This window comes from Leptidea sinapis, chromosome 17 (genome assembly GCF_905404315.1).
Source record: "Leptidea sinapis chromosome 17, ilLepSina1.1, whole genome shotgun sequence".
Lineage (NCBI taxonomy): Eukaryota > Metazoa > Arthropoda > Insecta > Lepidoptera > Pieridae > Leptidea > Leptidea sinapis.
Window position 1 is genome coordinate 6,885,475 of NC_066281.1, and position 18,473 is coordinate 6,903,947.

Below are 18,473 nucleotides of genomic sequence, written 5' to 3' on the forward strand. Positions count from 1 at the left end.
CTTTACTTACGTTAAATTCAAATTCAAAAACACTTTATTCATGTAGGTCACAAAAAAAAATATTGTTTCTAATTGAATTTACCGCTACTTCGTAGGGTTGAGCTAATGAGAAGAAGTAGCAATAAACTCATTGTCACTCTTTTAAGTCAAGATTTACATTTTAATTGTTTTACAAATCATTTCAATTACAATATATGCAAAGTGACGCAACAAAAATACTCCAATGTCAAAAACTGAAAGGCTTACACGAGTAAGTCAAAAAATAAAAAAAAAGAAAATTAATACAAGAGTAAATAAGTAAAAAACATAAACACAAGAGTTATTGAGTATAGTAGATGCATCAATCCACACACACCGTAAATAAATAGAGGCATTATGTGAGCATTTCATAAAATAAAATATATTATAATAACTTTAACTTAAAAGGAAATAAAAACTAAAACTTAGCTCATTGTGATAAAACTGGAACTTGACTGTTGCATTAAGGCTCACCATATTTAATAAAAACGAAATCAAACATTATATTTGAGCTTACACTCAACTAAGTTGTATGTAAGTAAAGTCTGAGCAAAGTCAACGTATGCTCTATAGCTCATTTCAGCCTTAATTCTGTAAAAAAAAACTTAAAACATAGGCACATAGATTGATGTAGGTTTTGTTTGCAGGTAGTGCGACGACTAACAACCAGATCACTCGTGGGTCCGTGGTGGTCTGTCCGCGAGTGCCGACGCCGTCGCGGACGCCTCTGACCGCGGCGGTACCCTGACCACCAGCTGTCCACACCCGAAGGTGACTACCAGGCGGCGCCTGCCTCGCCTGCCTGCCTCTGCCTGCACGGTTCTTCCCTATAACAACGGTCTGAGAAACAAGCGACGGTGTACAGATTACGCAAACAAACTTATGGACAAAAGTGTTAATATTTTTAGTGCAAGAATGACGTTTGATATAAATTTGATACCTATGAAATTCTGAGTGAAAATGAGAAGTTTATTCAGTTCAAATGTTGTCGTAATACCTTTCATCTTACGCAGATAGATATTATAATATATAATTCACGTGCAATCGGGATGTATTGAATGTAGTAAATATCTGTCGTGAACTATAAAAGCTCTCCCACACGGATGCATTCAAATCCCACACAAATACATTATGTTCTTTGCAGATCTCGTTACCATTCAAACTAACGTCTAATAGATAAGATTTCATAACGACCTCTATAAGTCAGATAGATGGGAGAGCCATAATGGCTTTCGGCAGTACCTTAGTTTAATAATTGTTGTAAAGATAGTCAGATCAGCCGTGCCGCCTAGTTATAATTAGTTTTACTTGTTGGTGCTGTCTGCTTTAAGGCAGTTGATTGTGAAATTGTAAATATTTTGCTTGAAAGTTATGGAAACTTAGGATGAACATTCTGGTGTGACATTAACATACATACACACTTATTGTTTCATTTTAATCTGCATTTGTCTCCTCCCTCCTCAAAGATTCTGCATTTCTAACGTTGTCGATTTGAAGCTTTGGATAATTAATTACCAGTTAAAGAGACTTCGTCATGAAATTCCTATTTGGTCCTCCGTTCATCAATTTAAATCTATCAAACTATCATCAATAACATATCATCTCATCAGCAGTTAATATCCAAAAAGTTCATACTAAGTCTGAGCGTGTATTATAATTAAGACAATAATTTTATATTTTGAGTCATCAATGTTATGTTACCTGACAGTTATATATTATGTGCCAAAGATTTTACAAAAGTGTATCGTAAAATTGCATTTGTATAAAGCTTAGATATTTGATATGCAATGAATTGTGGTTCTACATGACACCTGACACGATATACTCTAAAATATAGATGTAATATAAGGTACAATTGATTACGCTAGCCGTCGGAAAGTGATTACTTACCTCAACCTTCCTTGCTTTCCATGGACATACTTCCCTGCTTTCTTCCACTCGCATAAACTCTTTCAAAGAAGAACTTATTGTTAGTACTTTAGAGCCTTTCGCACTTTAGTACATTCGAAGTCATGTACGTACAAACGAAGTTAACGAAACATTATTATACAATGATTTCGTGCGTACTCATGAATCAAAATCATGTTTTATTGTATGTCTGTCATGTGTTAGTAGATTACAATATATTACAATTAAATAGTAACTATTGATATAGAAAAAAAGATAGATATTATTCAATTGTTCTAATTATATGTGTTATTTTTGTAAAGTGTAATATAAAATCAGAGCGTGATGCACTTATAAAATTTTTACTTTTTCATAAAATCTCAATGCTTGTAGTAAAAAAAAACAAGAAAAAATATTGTTTTTTTTTTCTTGTTTTTTTATTTGCTTAATTTAATGTTACATGTTGAGGGAAAATAAGAATACTGTCTGCTACGATATATTATCGTAATAGTAAGTTTGAAACATATATATTTAAAACATTACGATAAAGTCAAAGAAATAGTCAAAGTATTTTATAAATACTATTAGCACTAGTCAAAGTTTAAATATATATTTAACGCAACCAAATAAATCAAGTAGTTCAAGAAAAAAAAATTTAAATAATTTTGTTATCTACATATATAACATAATATAAACATCATGTCAAATTTATTTATTCAATGTTTACGAGTGTTTTTGTCGAAATCTAGTCATTAGATTTATAGGCTGTGAAAAGATATTTGTTATGGGAAGTTTGAAAGCGTTTTGTATAAGAGAGATTCAAAACAAATATTACAATAATTCTATCAAATGTTGCATCAAATTATTGAAAGCCTTTAAAAAAATTAAAGTTTGGAACGTTGTACTTCCACAATTGTTAATTACTAATATTATTTTATATCTGAAGTGTATTCTGTTGTTCACCGCACGCGTATACGTAATATAGTGGACGCCTTTTCGTGTATCTTCACGGTTTCATTGTGTTATCTGCGTTCATCTAAATACGTACCTTGACGCCGCGCCATCTCATTCTGTGTGGTGCGTATCTTATAATATTAAGAAATCCAAATTATACAAGCACCCAATAAGTATAACAACAATTATTGACATAAAATCCCGAGTACTCATAATAAGCAATTTGGTTTTTTAACATAAGAATGTTGATATTATAAACTTTTAAAAAGTAATTGGAACCAAAAATATGACAAGGTATTAAATTTTGTTTAATTAAGTTACTTATAACATATTTATGTAAAAAAGGAACTGATTGAGATAAGTTAATATATAATTATAATAGTAAGTTATAAATAATAAGTAATAAAATTTTATGTGAAATCTCACGACTTTTATTGAAATTACCAAAAAGAAAAACTGTTATGCATTTACCTTTGACGTAACTCGTCTTAAATAAAAGCCACAAATTTGGCCTCATATGGTGCAGTGTTCTTAGCTCTTTTCTGCAGTATTATATTTCTGCATATCAGAGAGAGTTGTTCAGATTAATACCAGCAGCCAACTTGAACCACGAACATCACCTATTACGTTGTGGTCTGGCATTCCACAACCAATATGAAACTAAAAATCTATTTGCCACAAATAGCCACTTATAGACCAGTGCTTTGGTTTGGATAAAAGTGAAAAAGAAAATAATAATCTGATCTGATGTCAGGAAGTGGGAAAGTGTGGTGTTTATGTGTCCTATGAAAAAAGTTAAAGAGCAAAGTAGGAAGGAAAAAGATCTACAATTTTTGTTTTTGCACTCTTTTCACATAACCTCAAAATTTATGTAAAAAATTCAAATAACCAAGTTTTTGGTACTATTTTAAAAATCAATTACAAAAAAAAAACAACAAAAAATTTGGTGAAAAGTTCCCCTTTTATATCCCTGATAGACTTTATTTTTTTTTTATTTGAAAAACTTATTTTATCACCTTATTGTGACAAAAACGAAACGACGAAAAAAAAGCCCTCATTTTCAATCGAAAATTCTCACGTCAAATTATCAACGTTAAAATAGTCGGTGGGCTTTTTGTTCGTTGAAATCTTTACTTATATATTACTATGATACTTAAATGTTCCCATAAAATGCACAAAAACGAAAAAAACGAACACGAATAAAAAAAATTAATTGTACATTTTTGAGTTATTTATTAAAATTTACACTTTAATTACTCGAAAAGTGTAAGATTTCATGTTACATTGACAAAGAGAAAACTTGGAGATCGAAATATACTACTATAATTAGCAACTATCCAAATAAGTTCAAATCGAATAACAGCTGATTATGATTATTTTATTGCAATAACTTTTGTAATAATTGTATATTTTATTTAAAACAGCGCAAAAAAAGATTATTGGAACAGTTACTTGCGCCGTTTAACCTCTCTCGGAGTGCCATTTGCTTCCAAAGCGGTGGTAGTGCTTTAAGTGACATCAAAAAAGAGAAAATAAAGAGAAAATAAATGCGTTTTAAAATGCGATGAATTTTCACCCCAACCTATTATAACACCAGCACCGTAACTTGCCAATAAATATACGGTCTATTATTACAACATCTAACCACCTTTTATAAACTTGGCAACACGATCATATTTATCAACAATGGATGTTTCATAATACAATCGTTGAAGATGAAGTACTATGCATTAAGATTTATTTGAAGTTAAAACAATCTCGCAATTAAAATACAGTGTTAATTTCGACATGTTTTACATAGTTTTTCACATTATTTCATCATCATCATTTCAGCCGTGCACTGCTGGTCAAAGGCCTCCCCAAAGATCTCAACGGCTAGTGGTCCTGCACTACCTTCAACCTATCTATTCCGGCGATCTTGAACGTCTTCCGGTACGTGGTCGCATTTCGAGGACTTTACTGCCCCAACGGCCATCTGTCCGTCGAGCTATGTGCCCTGCCACTAAGCCAAAAAGCGAGTAATTTCACCTAAAAGTCGTGCGATACCTTTTGTGCTGCAAAAGAATATGAACTGCGGTGATCACTTAGGAATCAGATGAGTTGTACGTTGCTGTTTATCCTCCTCTTCTGAAAAAAATATATTGAAATTAACAAATTCGGATTTGGGCAAATAACTTAAGCCATCAGCGGATGAGGCTTTATGTACCAAACTTGATATACCAAATAAAATAACAAATAATCAAATAACATATAAAAAAACATGTGGAAACAATACAGATTCTAGTGGGAATCGAACCCGTAAAGTACTACGGGTAAATAGAATATTGAAGCAGAGCAACGGGCTCGTATAAGTCCAAATTCAAAATGAAATATTTTTATTCAAAATAGGATATTAAATCACTTATAATATGTTAAAAACTACCGTCGATTCAAAATATTATGCCTCAGACCTGAGAAGAAAGGGCGCAACAAACTCATATATTATATATGCAGGCTTTTTTTTACTTAGTCACAAGTTGTTTCGTACAATAAAATTTATAATAAAATAGACTGAGGACGTTCGTTCCATTCCCAGCTATCATTAAGAAAATCATTTAGTTTTTCTTTGTGATAGCTATATAATTCTTTTGAATTTGGTAAGACATTGATCTAGGTTTTGATTATATTATATACTAGCTGACCCGGCAAACGTTGTTTTGCCATATAAAGTATAATTCACGCGATAGTTTTATAAGTAATAAAATATTGCCTATATATATATTGTACATCATTTTGTTCTATTGTCAATAGTTTTTGCAGCGCACGCAAAAATAGGCTTTCGATTTTACACCTTGTGTTACAACAATCATTCAAATCGGACCAGTAGTACCAGAGATTAGCGCGTTCAAACAAACAAATAAACAAACACTGCAGCTTTATAATATTAGTATAGATTATTATGACAAGGATCAAAGTTGCAGGATGCACCTTCACATCAAAGATTAAATGTAACTTTAAATTTAATATTTAATGCCTTTTAAGAAAAATCTAAGAAATATATATATATATATATATATCTGTAAGCTGAACATTTCCATATTAGGGGATTATGGTTGGGTATATAAAATAAAAAATAATTTACACTCATAGTTTTGTCTTCTCAAGATTACTTAACGGCCGGAATTCAAAACCGCTTAGTTTAAGCGTAATTGAATAAAGTTTACTTGACTTTGTTAACATTGCGTCATTGTCATAAGTCATAAATCAGTCTAAAATCGTCCAATCATTTCATATTATATATAAGATTCCATTATCGACTTTCACTACCATCTTGTGGACAATCGTACAACTAAGTATTATATTATTATTTATTTATTATAAGTATTAAATTAAGTATTAATGTTATAGGTCTTAGATGAGCTGTTTGCAGATATTTAAGAAAAAGAAAAACTTAAGTAAAGTATTTACTAATGTAAAGATTGCCTGAATCTTATTGGAAACAATATTTATACTCGTCTATGCAATTTTAAAAATTTTGCTATATTTACAACGAAAATATTCACACATTCTGGTCAAACTTAAATTACTAAGATTTTGAGAGAAATCAGTATTGTCTAGCAATAGACCATCGTTAACTAGATTTTGTCGTGGTTGTAACTTCTACAGAGTTTTGGGGTCCTCTTTGTGGTAAATAATGCTCACGACCTCAGCTAATTTATATGTCTAGATAGAGCTTCTTGCTGCTAGATAACCGATAAATACAGGCCAGGTTTATTACTCTAGTGTGCGTGACAAGCTACTTCTTACATTCGCGATTTGTATGTCACTTTGTGTTAATATACACGCCATAACATAGTCCCGCTATTTTAACATTTAGTAATAACAATTATTGAACGCACGAGTCCACAGCCCGTGGCACACAAACAAATCACAATCGCATCTCGAACAATGCCCGCGAGATCTGAGGGGTGCGCATTGGTGCGACCGCCCCATCTGCGTGAACCCGGATCGATTTGAGACGTGGACCGCTACAACTTCTCGCCAATCCCAGCCTCACTATCTGACAACACCGTTCCAAAATCGAACGTATGCAACGATAACTTTTTTGTTTGTGACCAGTATTATGTGTTAAGTTTTTTTTAATGGAGGGGCGGAGGTCTTGGGATGGTGTGCCGGTGGGCGAGTCACACTCTCCTCCACAGTCGGTTCCAGGTCGCAGGACTCCTCTGGGGGCTGTGGGCTTGGGCGGCTTCTACATGCAGGGAGGCCAGCCTCCGCCTCCACAGCACTGCTACCCAACTGATGAGAACCAACCTGAGCCAGGAACAAGCTACGGGCAACGGTAAGAATAGCTTTTTTTTTATTTTGGCCATTATTAAACGCCTTTTCCTATGCCTCAATGGAAAATATTTTAATTTCTGACATTTTTAATGTGCAAATTTCAGCTTGTAGTGCTGTCTTTCCAGTAAAATTTCAAGCCGAAACATATTTTGAGGTTAGAACACACCTAAGACATATGTTTTTGTAAATTCGCGCATGCGCTGTGATAACATTTTATCCAAACAATGAGTAGCTATATTTCCTTGATATTTGAGATAATGAAATAAATCTAATGTGAATTAAATACATTTATATACTCCAAACACAGCACCCAAAAGCAAATAATATTAAATCTAGTTGTCTTTCAAGCACAGTCTATTTCCCATATATCTGTTAGTAGTATATAATAAATATTATAAATTCTACAAGCAAGTTTTTTGTAATTTTTGTTGATTTAATTAACCCAATTTGGAAAGGAAATATATTTCCATGGAGTCCTTTTCAATTAAAGTGAATTTATCAACAGACATTTTATTCCAAAATTAAATTAAAACAAAATCTTTTACCGTCAAAATTGAACCTATTTACTAATTGTTTTTTAACCTCATGTTCACATCAAAAAGTTTGAAAGAGAAGATAATATTATTAATTTATTATAAAAATTTATTTCCATGTTAAGATTGCACTTTTTGACGAAAAGCATTATCCAATTGACTCTATGGGTGGCTCAAAGTAACTTTCCGCATTTTTGGGAAAAATACTTTGTTCAGTGCACAGAGTGAATTCCAAAATATATTATATCTTGAACTTGTATAAGCCACGACTGAAGTGTCATTAACTCATTTGGTATGTTATCTTTTGGTGTCGTGTGATAAAGCTGATTGTCTTTTGGTGTCGTTTGATAAGGCAGATTCTCTTTCGGTGTCGTGTGATAAGGCAAATTGTCTTTTGGTGTCGTGAGATAAGGCAGATTCTCTTTTGATGTCGTGTGATAAGGCAGATTCTCATTTGGTGTCGTGTGATAAGGCAGATTCACTTTTGATGTCGTGTGATAAGGCAGATTCTCTTTCGGTGTCGTGTGATTAGGCTGATTCTCTTTTGGTGTCGTGTGATAAGGCAGATTCTCTTTTGGTGTCGTGTGATAAGGCAGATTCTCTTTTGGTGCCGAATGATAAGGCTTGATTGTCTCTTAGTTTACAGTGACTTGCATTCTATTTATACTTTATCTTTTCGGGTAGGTTGCCCATTGTATTAAGATACCTGATTCTCTGGATTTATCACTCGAACCAACCCAAGTTCACTTATTGTTACTCTTAGCTTGGTTTATTATTAACCATCACCAACAAAATTGTCGAATAGATCTACCTTTAACAACACTTCAATTAGCATTTACTTCATGAATGTTTGCAGTAAATTTTCTTTAATCCATCCTCCTAGAAACTAATATTTTTTAAAGTTTGAACTATATTATATAACACGTATTATTTAACTATTATTTTACCATCAGCCGCTTTGGTCTCAACATCTGTGCGTATTACGATTTACTTGCTCCCCTTGCAAGTACTTAACTTTTAACAATACCATGATTCGAATTGATCATTGCATTCTCTATAGAACTATAAATCTAGAGACTGCGCTAGAAAAAAAAAACAAGACTTTTACATTCGGGAGTTATTTGGGCAAAATTAAAAATGTGGTTTGAACATTTTCCAATTGTATAAAGCTATTTTATTCAGATAAAAATTAGTTTTAAGTTTAGGCATTTTAAGACGACTCTTCACTTACATCTTCTGCCACATCGACGGGAATTGTGACGAAGGACTTAAAAATAAGCAGCAATCTTGTGATTCCATTGGAATTGCGAAAAACCATGAGAAAAGACGATCACTTGAGCAATTCTCATCAGATGCATGCTTATTTTCCCACACAAAAGTCGAATTCAGATCTATAATTATATAAATTAAATATTTTGCCTTCTTGTTACTGCGTCTTGCTTATAAATTGTATGCAGAATGATTTTAACGAAATAGTTATAGAACTCGGTGCGAAATAGGGTCTAATTATCACATCCTATAAATGTCCTATACGGTATATAATTTTATAATATAATTATAATAGCTGAGCCTGCGAACATTTTTCCGCCTTAGAGGCAATAAATGAGCAGATTTTGGATTAAATTAATGTCAATATTTTAATAGGATAATAAATATAAGGAAATAAAAAAATCAAGTTCGTTAATGATTCTTTATTGGCTGTGTATTTTGGTGCTTGGGTTGCACTCTTCAGTGAAGCACCTTGTGATTTACGACAATCATTTACCGTTTTATTATCATGCGCAAATAACGCAGATGGTCTACCATCCCATGAACATTGAACAATGGATTCTAGATTCGGACCACAAACTTTCAAGGATTGGGCTTAAGATTTGAATGGTCAGGGCGAATGCGAGACGGATCGGAAAGGAAAGATTTGCGGGCTAACTCGACATGCAAAATGTTCATGAAGTAGTTGCTCCAGATCATGAAGAATTGCTATTATCATTGCTGCATTGATCTCCCAGTCAACTTGAATAACATGACTAACAAAAAACTTCATTGAATTCTTTCTATTCTTGAGATGTCATCAAAAAGTCAATCAATACAAAATGTATCAGAAAATAATTTTTTTTTATAATAATATTTTTTCGTGATTTTTTTTTGATATTTTATTACTTATTATCCTATTCCAGACTAAGAGAAATCTAAAAAATCTAACAACAGAAAAATTGGTCTAGCCGCTCTTGAGTTATAAACGGTGTAACTAACACGACTTTGTTTTATATATATAGATAGATTATCGAAATTTTAAAGCGCATTACGAAATCATATTGTGAATGGAAGAAATCACCTTCATTTTGAAGGTGTGTATGTGTGTGTGTGGATGAATACCACACATCAAAATGGTATAGATTATATTTATAAAATTTTGCGGCAGGAATCTGGTCTTAATCTGAGATCTATAGAGCGAACTCAAACTTTACTTGCGTAAAACTAAACTAATAAAACGCGAACTTGGCTTTTGCATTGGGCTGTCTTAGCTAAAGCTCAGCTAATTTTTACGTAAGTAAAGTCTAAGTACACTCTGTAGATCTGACCGCAGAGCTCCGTCTAAAGTTATTTGGTACTACAGTAACCCTCGCATCGTTAGCGTTGACAAAGCTCCGGACTATTGTTCAGCACCGTCCGATTCGTACCACTTGTATCGCGTAAATAGCCCCCTTTGAAGCTTCACAAAAATCAATATTCACCACAATCGCTTCATATTTTTCGAAATTACGAACAGAAGTGAATATGAATTAATGAATAATATCTTTAAACAAGGTAATACAATACACATACCATACATAATAACATAAATAGTACTTTATATATGTATATTAAGAACTGAGAGTGTAACATTCTTGTTATAGTGATCTATGTGTGATAAAGTCGTTTTGGATACCAAGATCCTCCAGATATTTATTGCTGATCGCAACACTGTCCACACTGTCTTTAGGATAGAATAATAATAATTAGTATAGAATAGGGAAGAAATTAAACAATATCTAAATTAGAAAACATATAAGTAGCATTGTCATATTCTTTAGGTCAGAAAATAGATTAAATAAACGGATATTTACTGTAATATGTATTCATTTAACGATGATAGACTGTGATATGATGATGAGAGATCGAGTTAAGTTACCATAGGTATAGAATACATTGAGATATTTCATAAAAGTGGCATAATATTAATTGTATTTTCCCTTGGTGATCTATCAAAAACGCAGAAAGTATATACCCTCTCCCCCGCGTGTTAAAAAACTTGTCATTTTAATTTGAGCTTGACGTCAACACTGGTTAAGTAGTCTTTAGTTCGCAGGCGGTACTTTTGAATTGTGATGTTTTAAGTTTTTGCCTACACCTGACCTAGCGAGGATTATCTCCCCAAGCTGCACTGTTGCCGTTCTATAACGCATTCATTCTTTTACGTTCCAGACACCGCTTCACTCTGTAATATGAAGTTCTATGGTTATAACTAGATCGCTATTTAACAATCCGTTTTCATTTGCATGTTTGAAATATCAAGAAATCATTATTTATGTTATTTTTAACTTACCCTATTTATTTTGTTGTGCATTAAAAATATTTTCTCCACGAAACCTGATAATTATTGTGAACACCTTAGAATGTAATTTTTCGCTATCCACTGCGCGCAAGGAGTCATAGTTCTTTGTCAACGTAACGATTTCTTAATTACTAGCAATTAAATGGTATAATTTAACTTTGGACGTTAATACCAAATTTTAACCTCCGTGTTTTTATCATTACTTTTCTTGATTGCCTCTATCTAAGCAAATTTAAGCGAGTATTTACCTAAAAAGACATTGGTCCAAGTATGGATCCTTGGGGGATACCCAATCTATGGGATATACATATACGATTTCATATGAGATACCACATCTGATTGTGACCCAGTTTGATTACAATATTATTTTCAATGACAAACAAACAATTCATAAGATAACTATGAGCGGTAGTTAGTTGATTATTTTATTTAATTATACAATTTATTTGGTTACGAAATTAAATATAAAACTCTCACTGGCATAATCAATGTTATTGGCTTGTATTACTATTTCTAGTGGTACATTCATTATGAAAATATTTAAGACATTAAGTCATTTTACTACAATTCCAGGGGCCTTGGTGATGGTAAATCAAAACAGAAGATGCGACAAGGAAAAAACGTAAGGCTAAATATAAACGCCAGAGAGAGAAGAAGAATGCATGACTTAGTAAGTACATATTATTCCTAAGCTAAGTCTGTGTACAAAAACAAAACATGATCAATCAAATAAGATTTGATCAATCGGCTCCATTTTTAAATAAATATAAATAGCGCGTGCTAATTTAGAATAATTTGTAAATCATGCTTGTTTTTAATTATAATAATTGAATCAAGTGGAAATTCAAAATTCTGTCTCCACAATAACCTAGACAATTTCGAAGGCTTCCTAGAGTAACCTGGTGGGAGCTCCGCTCAGATTCGCTTTGCTCAATTATTATCAGAGACGAAACTGGTAACCTAGCACTGGCACCTATTTCGGTAAACGGATCAGCCTAGCTATACAATGCGGATATGCTGCTGTTAGTATTCTTGGTAAACTTCCCAGTAATAATAGTTTTAATTTAATGTAATCATAGTATTGTAAACATAGTTATAAGATTTATTTTATATCAATAATAATTCCAGAATGACGCCCTGGATGAACTCCGAGGTGTGATACCGTACGCCCACTCCCCTTCTGTGCGCAAGTTGTCCAAAATTGCGACGCTTCTCCTAGCCAAGAACTATATTCTGATGCAGGCCAGTGCACTTGAGGAATTGCGCAGGTACGTCCAACGTAACAGGAACCTTGTGTGATTTATTGTTCCTTTTCTTCAGATATAGAAAGTAACGCAGAGAATGATTTATTTACGAGTTTCTATATTTATGTCTATGAAATCAAAGATATTTTAAGACTATTTTGAACTTTATCTCAGCTAAATTGTAGATTCTTGTTTTTTGTTACAATAAGGGACAAGACAAGCAGGACTTTCAGCTAATGGTAATTGATACACCCTGCACATTTGAATGAAGTGCCATAAGAGACATAAGATGTAAGGTCTCATTTGACCAGTAATTTCACTAGCTACGGTGCCCTTCAGACCGAAACACAATAATGCTTACACATTACTGCTTCACAGCAGAAAATACCATAATCTACCCATAATCTAGCCGGTAAACTGTGCAAAGGGGCCTCCCACTACTAAATGCCCTTAGTCGCCTCTTACGATACCTTTGGGTTCCCTTTTTATTTTATGCCCCGGGGCAGCACAGGGCATAATGTGTCAAACCAACAAAGGTCATAAAAACACATGATTTGTATATTACAGGTTGGTCGCGTACCTCCAAGGCACAGCTACAGCCGCCGGTATCATACCACCAGGGTTCGATCTGGCCGGATTCCCCGCAGCAGCGAAGTTTCTACAACAGCCCACTCCAGGACCAATGGTTCCACCACCTGACCCGCCGTCTTGAGACACAATCAAACTTGAACCTTACAATATGTAAATAACGTCCTTTATCCATAAGCCGTAGAGAAATGATTAAGTAGCTAAGTATTGATTTATATTTATTCGATTTATGTTAATATAATACACGCAGCTGGATAGCCAATCAGCTGTTTTACGTAACCGCTAGTTATTTTACAAAACTCTGTTAGACTAAACACGTGGTCAGTTTTTTTGGTACAGCCGGACCATCGTATGGTCCGGTAGGCGCCTAGCACCGATTGGTCCAGCGTCATGCTCGGTACGGTCCGGACACTGAAAATAAAAATTTTGTGCGAATTACAATGTGCCAAACCATCGAATATGGTCCGCTACCGGACGGCGGCGTTCCGAGCGTTTGGCTGGACCAAATCCGATAATGTGTTTAGTCTATTACGTTACAACGATAAATGACGTATAGCTGCCCACGTTTCTGCGTAAACCATAACGGCATATCTACATTTACAGTATGAATTTGGTACAGGGCGATCATGGTGAATTAAAAAAAAAAGAACGCTAATAATTACTGACGTTAGTAGGTGTCAGTACTTGCTCATTATATAGGAGTTTCAAACAAGTTTCTGTAGCAATAATACAAGCATTATATAGGTTCTTATTTCAATAATAACGGAAACCAGTTTTGTGTAAATAAGTTACTGCTATATCTAGGTTTAAGAACCTAGCAATGTTTCGACAAGCACGCATGACATTTCCAACCAAGTTTGATCTGATACAGAACATTGTGATGAGATATAAAAAAACTGAGTAAGAAAAAGAGAAAAACTAAGTAATTAATGATACGATAATGTTTGAAACTATATTTACAATACTATGATTAGGTACATTAAATTAAAACTATCATAACGTGGAAGTGTACCAAGTAAACTGGTATAATTTCCGCGTTAGATAGCTGGGCTGATCCGTTGACCTAATAGCTGCCATCGCTTGGGTTTTCCAGTAACCCTATTGAGGCGCTAGATAGTAGGTACTTTGTATATTCTCAGTGACTCTGGGCCCCACGGGCCAAGTGTCTCACACCAAACGGCAGAGATATGTAAGGCTCAATGAGACCGACGCGGTCGTATTTGCGACGTTTGCTGTTTGCAGGAGATTCTAAACATTCTATTATTTACATTAACTATCTATTCCTTAACTATCTTTTGAGTAGATATTTATAAGGATTATAAATGCAGTCACTCATAACCTACTTTTTTAGGATAAATGATCAAACAAAATAAGCTTAATTAGGTACTTTAAAAAATGTAAAGAAACTTAACGTAATGTGTATTTGAGTAAGGTACCATTGTTTTACTTTGAGATAGATTTTAAATATGACACCATATTGGGCATGGATAATTAGGATGTAATTATGAAATAGGTTTATTGAGGAAATATTGATTGTGCTTAGAATATTATTCCTTCTTATATATTATGCCTAATATGATGTCAAGTTTAGAGTACAGAATACGATTTGTAATACCATAATGTATCACTATTGTATGTGAAATTTTTATACTTCATACGATATGGATATTAATAATTAATAAGACATACATGATATCGTAATAATGGAAAAATATCTATATAAACATTAATTACTTTACTTGGGATGGGAAGTGTGATAAATTTTTCCATTAAAAAAAAATAATAAATAATAATTCTTTCTAAATATTCCTTTTATCCATTACTTAAATATAATTCGACGTTTTACATAAAATCTTTACAAAAAGCCTTCACTTATTAATTGAATGAGACAGTCGCAAATAGAAGATTTCGAGTAGGATTGTGTCTTACCAAAAAAAGATCACCGGATTTAAAAACTTTTTATTAGGATATTCCATAACGGCCTTTATAATATTAACATAATATTTATTACTAGTTTTGTCAACGTAGTTTTATAAGCATTTTATAAATATATGTGTCTAATTACTAATTTATATTATCAGTCATATTTTAAATTGTGTAATAAGCTCAGTAGATTAATGTATTATACTCACAACTATACAGTAAGTACTACACATTATAAACTTAAGGAACAGGCGTGTTACCGGAGGAGAGGCAGGCTATAGCTGTTTCACAAAAACAATGTTTTAGGTTTACCTTAAGGGTTTTAAAATATAATATTTATACTTTTGTAACGTACTTTTGAAATTCATAATATCATTTGCTTGACCTACATGAATCAAGTGATAAGATTTGATTTGAGTCTGTGTAGGTATTATACTCTCGTAAACGTTTCACAATCTACTAAGGATATGTACATACAATGTAAGATCCTTATCATCTTATGAAAGGTACCTAGAGTTATCACACGCTCTTGAAAACATCAATTTCGACGTAATGGGACTCTCTGAAGTAAGAAGAAACAACTGCAACATCGAAGAGTACACTGACCATATATTATGTTACATAGGAGAGACTAAAGGCTTATACGGAGTCGGATTCCTTATAAATAAAACTCATAAAAACAATATAGTAAACTATAAAGGAATCTCGGAAAGAGTAGCCCTCCTACAGTTAAAATTCGCAAAGCTATATCTTTCTATCATACAAGTATATGCCCCAACTGAGAAAGCACCGGAAAATGAAATAGAAATGTTCTATGATAACATCAGAACGGCTCTCGACCTATCGCACGGTACTATACTCATTATAGGAGATTTTAACGCAAAGATAGGAATGCCGAAAGAACATGAATACCCTATTATGGGCAGATACGGTTATGGTAAACGAAATGAAAGAGGTGAGCAACTTATCTCATTTGCAAATGAATTCAAAATGTCAATAATGAACACGTACTTCAAAAAAAAAGAGAGTAGAAAATGGACGTGGATATCTCCAAACCAATTAACAAAAAATGAAATCGACTTTATATTATGTAGCAAACCAAAACTTATTACAAATATAGAAGTTATTACAAATATTAACTTTGCTTCAGACCATAGACCCCTACGCGCTACATTAAACATTGGAACTCAAAAGAAGAAAAGAACAAACTTTAAAACAACTTTAAAGCACCCGACCACACTAGAAGAAATAGAACTATATATCACACAACTAAAGAAATGTTTATCAGAATTCGAGCAAGGAAAACAAAACACAAATAATGTACAAACATATTACGATACATTGGAAAAAGCTATTACTAAGGGATTAAATTTAAAACTAAATACAAAAAAGTCAAAAAATTTCTTAAATGACACAACAAAAAGCCTATTGAAAAAAAGATCAAAACTTATAAAAACAAAACCTAAAGATAGAAAAACTAGAAATGAACTTAGTAAAATATTCAAAGAAACAAAAAAATCAATTAAACAAGACTACAAAATATATAGAAAAAGAATAATAGAAACCAATCTGGCTAAATATAGAAGTACAAAACGGGCAAAGAAAGAATTAATATCACATAAAAAATGGATCCAAAAACTGAGTAGGGGATCAATAGAAACGAATTCAAGAATAGACATACTAGAACAGGCTACTGACTACCACAGGAAGCTCTATAAATATACGGATGGACACACAGAAAATGGAATTTTCGAGTACTCAAATATTACCGACACTGATGTTATGGAAATCAAAGACACGGAAGTTATAAAACACATAAAACAAATGAAATTGAATAAAAGTCCTGGTCCGGATGGAATCACGACCGAAGCTATAAGAATAGGAATACCCGCCAAAACAACTCATCTCACTCGACTTTTCAACTTAATATTAACCACAGAAACCATACCCTTGCAGTGGACTATTTCAGAAATAGTACTGTTATACAAAAAAGGAGACCCTCATAATATAACAAACTATAGACCCATTAGTCTTATGTCTAGTATTTATAAACTGTTTGCATCAATAATACTAAGCCGGATCACAGAACGCATAGATGCCACAAAACCCAAAGAACAGGCTGGCTTCTGATCCGGTTTCTCAACAATGGATCATATACATTCGGTCGAACAAATAATTGAGAAGTACAAAGAATATAATAAAACCCTCTACATAGCCTTTGTGGACTACAGCAAAGCTTTCGATAGCATTAGCCACACAGCCATATGGAATACTCTAAATAATCTAAAGGTCAACTCAAAATACATAAAGATAATAAAATATATATAAATGAACAGTGTTTGCAAAGTAAAATTAGAAACTAAAGGAAAAGACATCAGGATTGAAAGAGGAGTCAGACAAGGAGACCCACTGTCTCCTAAATTATTCATAGCCGTACTAGAAGAAGTTTTTAACAACATAAACTGGGTGAATAGAGGTATTATGATCAACAAAGATTTCTTAAGTCATCTTCGATTTGCCGACGATATAGTCATCTTTAATGAGAACCCAAAGCAACTGGAATCTATGGTTAATCAGTTACATGAAGCAAGTGCCATAGTAGGCTTGGAAATGAATTTTGAGAAAACAAAAATTATGACAAATGGTCTATCAGTACCAATAAGCGCCGGATCACAAACACTTGACTTTGTGAATGAATATATATACCTAGGAAAGCTGATATCCTTCAATAAAATAAGTCATGAAGAGGAAATAAGCCGACGAATAAATCTAGCCTGGAAAAAATATTGGAGCCAGAAGGAAATTTTAAAAGGAAACTACAGCTTAGAATACAAAAAAACGGTAATGGAATCCTGTGTTCATCCAACTTTGTTATATGGCTGCCAAACATGGGTGTTTACGAAGAAAATACAACACTTAATTAGGACACGTCAGCGCGGAATGGAAAGAAGCATGCTTAAATTAAGAAAAATTAATAAGATACATAGCCAGAAGATAAGGAAGAAAACAAAATTAACTGATGCCTTAAATCAAGCATTAAAATTAAAGTGGCAGTGGGCCGGACACATTTCCAGACTAACAGACGCTAGATGGACCATTCAGACCACAACATGGAAGGGACCTGTAGGAAAGGGAAATGTGGGCAGACCACATAAAAGGTGGACCGATGAGATAAGAGAGACTGGCGGAACTAATTGGCTCGAAAAAGGAAAAAATAGAAAGAAATGGAGGAGGCCTTTACCCAACTGGGATCCATTTGAAAATAATCAAGAAAACTAACATAGTGCATGCATTATAACTTACTAACATAAAAGTTAATAATAAAATAATCATGTTTGTCGACTAACCGTACTAACATACTAACACTAAAATGTAGAAATCAAATGGAAAATCATTAATAAAGGCTTTATTATA

General features: G+C 33.2%; 2 protein-coding genes across 2 annotated transcripts in view; both read left to right on the forward strand.

Moving 5' to 3' along the window:
- LOC126969272 (ras-related and estrogen-regulated growth inhibitor-like protein) overlaps nucleotides 1-3,279 on the forward strand; it is a 32,700-nt gene extending 29,421 nt beyond the window's left edge. The window contains exon 7 of the mRNA XM_050814655.1: nucleotides 666-3,279. Coding sequence (XP_050670612.1) covers nucleotides 666-766 — 101 coding nt within the window. The 3' untranslated portion in view covers nucleotides 767-3,279. The remainder of the gene's footprint in view (nucleotides 1-665) is intronic.
- Nucleotides 3,280-6,913: 3,634 nt separating this feature from the next.
- On the forward strand, nucleotides 6,914-14,700 carry LOC126969275 (class E basic helix-loop-helix protein 22-like). Its single transcript, XM_050814659.1, has 4 exons — nucleotides 6,914-7,180; nucleotides 11,878-11,974; nucleotides 12,433-12,572; nucleotides 13,116-14,700. Exons 1-4 carry the CDS (start codon nucleotides 6,981-6,983, stop codon nucleotides 13,258-13,260), a joined length of 582 nt encoding a protein of 193 aa, XP_050670616.1. The 5' UTR covers nucleotides 6,914-6,980; the 3' UTR covers nucleotides 13,261-14,700.
- The last annotated feature ends 3,773 nt before the right edge of the window (nucleotides 14,701-18,473 follow it).

What these genes read in the sequence shown, in the direction of transcription:
- LOC126969275 (XM_050814659.1), top strand. Translation starts at nt 6,981, where the DNA reads ATGGAGGGGCGGAGGTCTTGGGATGGTGTGCCGGTGGGCGAGTCACAC. An exon ending in GGAACAAGCTACGGGCAACG is followed by an intron (nt 7,181 to 11,877) that starts GTAAGAATAGCT and finishes CTACAATTCCAG; the next exon opens with GGGCCTTGGTGATGGTAAAT. An exon ending in GAAGAAGAATGCATGACTTA is followed by an intron (nt 11,975 to 12,432) that starts GTAAGTACATAT and finishes TAATAATTCCAG; the next exon opens with AATGACGCCCTGGATGAACT.